At 61.4% G+C, this 1,969-nt stretch overlaps 1 protein-coding gene across 1 annotated transcript in view; it reads right to left on the bottom strand.

Moving 5' to 3' along the window:
- The window catches only part of SLC29A4 (solute carrier family 29 (equilibrative nucleoside transporter), member 4), a 5,317-nt gene extending 4,505 nt beyond the window's left edge, over nt 1–812 (bottom strand). Inside the window, exon 1 of the mRNA XM_009890059.1 lies at nt 653–812. Within this exon, the coding sequence (XP_009888361.1) occupies nt 653–812 (160 nt within the window). The remainder of the gene's footprint in view (nt 1–652) is intronic.
- Nucleotides 813–1,969: the final 1,157 nt, after the last annotated feature.

Here is a 1,969-nt window from a genome sequence, read left to right as displayed (position 1 = left end):
CGTGACAGTGGCACTGCTGCACCCACGGGACCTGCAGCAGCCCCCAGCCATGGAGCGACAAATGGTGCTTCCGCATCCTTTATGGCAAATGAGGAGGGCACCTACAGCGAGCAGCCCAGCGCCCCACAGCTCTCAGGAATAAACCGCCCCAGCCCCGAGAAAACTCCTTCCCTAAATAAAGGCATTTCTCTGGAGCGCCAGGAGGTGGGCAAACAGCCGCGCTTCGGGGGCTGATGAGTTTTAAGAGCAGGCAAATAACCGGAGCGCCAGGCAGCGGAGGTAACGGCCAAAGTCAAGGTGCAGGAAGGGTTTGGAGGGGTGCGGAGGTGGACGGGGCTGTCCCGGGATGTGGAGCGGGACTGGGGTAAATCCCGGGAGCATCCCTGAGCCTGGCCTGGGAAAAGCTGCAGGTTCGGGGTGAGCCAGGCAGCAGAGCCAGGGCATGAAGCGTCAACGCTTTGCCAACCCGCTGCCGTGGGATGCTGTGCAGCTCACATGGGTCCAAACAGCTCCAAAAAAAGGCGTTAGGTAATTTTATGGTATTTCGGGCCATTTGTGGCTATTAAACCCATCCCAGGGAGCTCCTAAATGGGTGGGAAACCAGCAGGGAACCCGGCTCCTGGCTGTGGGTCGGGGCCGTGCCTGCCCTCACCGGGCTCCATGAAGGTGAGGACACCCTTGGCCTGGCTGCCCCGCTGCAGCTCGTCCTCCTCCAGCTGGTAGCTGTCGAAGCTGAAGCTCATCACCAAGTTGCCCTCCGGCGTCCCCGCCGGGCTCAGCTCCTTGAAGCGCTCGGCTCCCACCGAGCCCATGGTGGCCAACCTGGGAAGGAGAGTGGTGACACCCCCTGGGGCACAGCTCCTGTGTGTCCCCCCACAGGGATCGTCCCCCACATGATGCCAGGGGTCTTCAAGGGACAGCTGGCTGGCCCTGAGCCTTCGCCACCCCACCATGCTGCTGCAGCTTCTGTGTTTTTTTCACCCGGAAAGATGCTCTCCCCGAGGAGACGGGAGTCCCTCGACCCACCGGGCAGGAGTTTGGATTTGGGGTGGTGAGCGGTGATGGGGGTGATCCACCCCCGAGGCACAGCGCTCGCCCCAGCCCAGCTCGGCACCTCACTGGGATGCTACCAGTGCCAAACACTGCTGCGATTTCCAAAAGCAATTAGAGAAATTAATGGGTGAAAACCACTCAGGGAGGGTGGTTGCCGAGGAAGATGCCGGCTGCCTCGGGAAGCCCTTGTTCTCCGCAGACGCTGGTTTATGCCCCATTTCAGCATCTCTGCTGCCCGGGGCAGGGGCAGAGCCATGGGCCTGGACAGACACACTCCCGCAACCTTTTCAGGCAGAGGATGGGATGCGACCTGGCTTTTAAGGTGAACATTTCACAGCTGCTTCTCCGAGGGGCCGTGGCACAGCAGGGAGGTGCTCGGAGAGACCCCGAGAGCTGCCCGAGAGAGTTTGTACCAAATGCATCCCAAACGAGCTCCCAAAACACCTGACATCCTCCAGCGATCCCCATCAGAGCCCCCAAAACCACGGTTCCTCCCTCTGGGGCCATCCCAGCCCAGGCCCTGGGGGGCAGCAGGGGGGGTCCGCTCTGTATTACCGACACCAGTCGCTAGATGCCAGCCTGCCTCCGTGCCCATGGACCATCCAGCTGGGGGAGGGGGGTGTGATTTGGTGGGGTTTGAGGGGGGAAAATCTCCTCCAAGGCAGCAGGTTGAGGCAGGCAAGGGAGGAAAAAATCAATGACAGTGATTTCTCTGGTCTCTCCGCCAGACGTGGCGTTTGCAGGAGCTGAGAGGTTTTCCAGCATCTCCCCAGCTGCCAGGGTGGATGGGTGGGTGGGATGCTGGGTAGGGGGGGTCCCTGGGGTGGGTGGGTGGCAAAAGTGGTGCCCGCAAGATGCTGCGAACGCAATGCTGGAGCCTAAAATGCATCTGCTCGCTGGCAGGGGCTGGTGGCAC

This window comes from Charadrius vociferus, unplaced genomic scaffold (assembly GCF_000708025.1).
Source record: "Charadrius vociferus isolate BGI_N301 unplaced genomic scaffold, ASM70802v2 scaffold18, whole genome shotgun sequence".
In the NCBI taxonomy this organism is placed as follows: domain Eukaryota; kingdom Metazoa; phylum Chordata; class Aves; order Charadriiformes; family Charadriidae; genus Charadrius; species Charadrius vociferus.
Note: the sequence above shows the minus strand (reverse complement) of the source record. Positions and strands in the feature narration are given on the sequence as shown.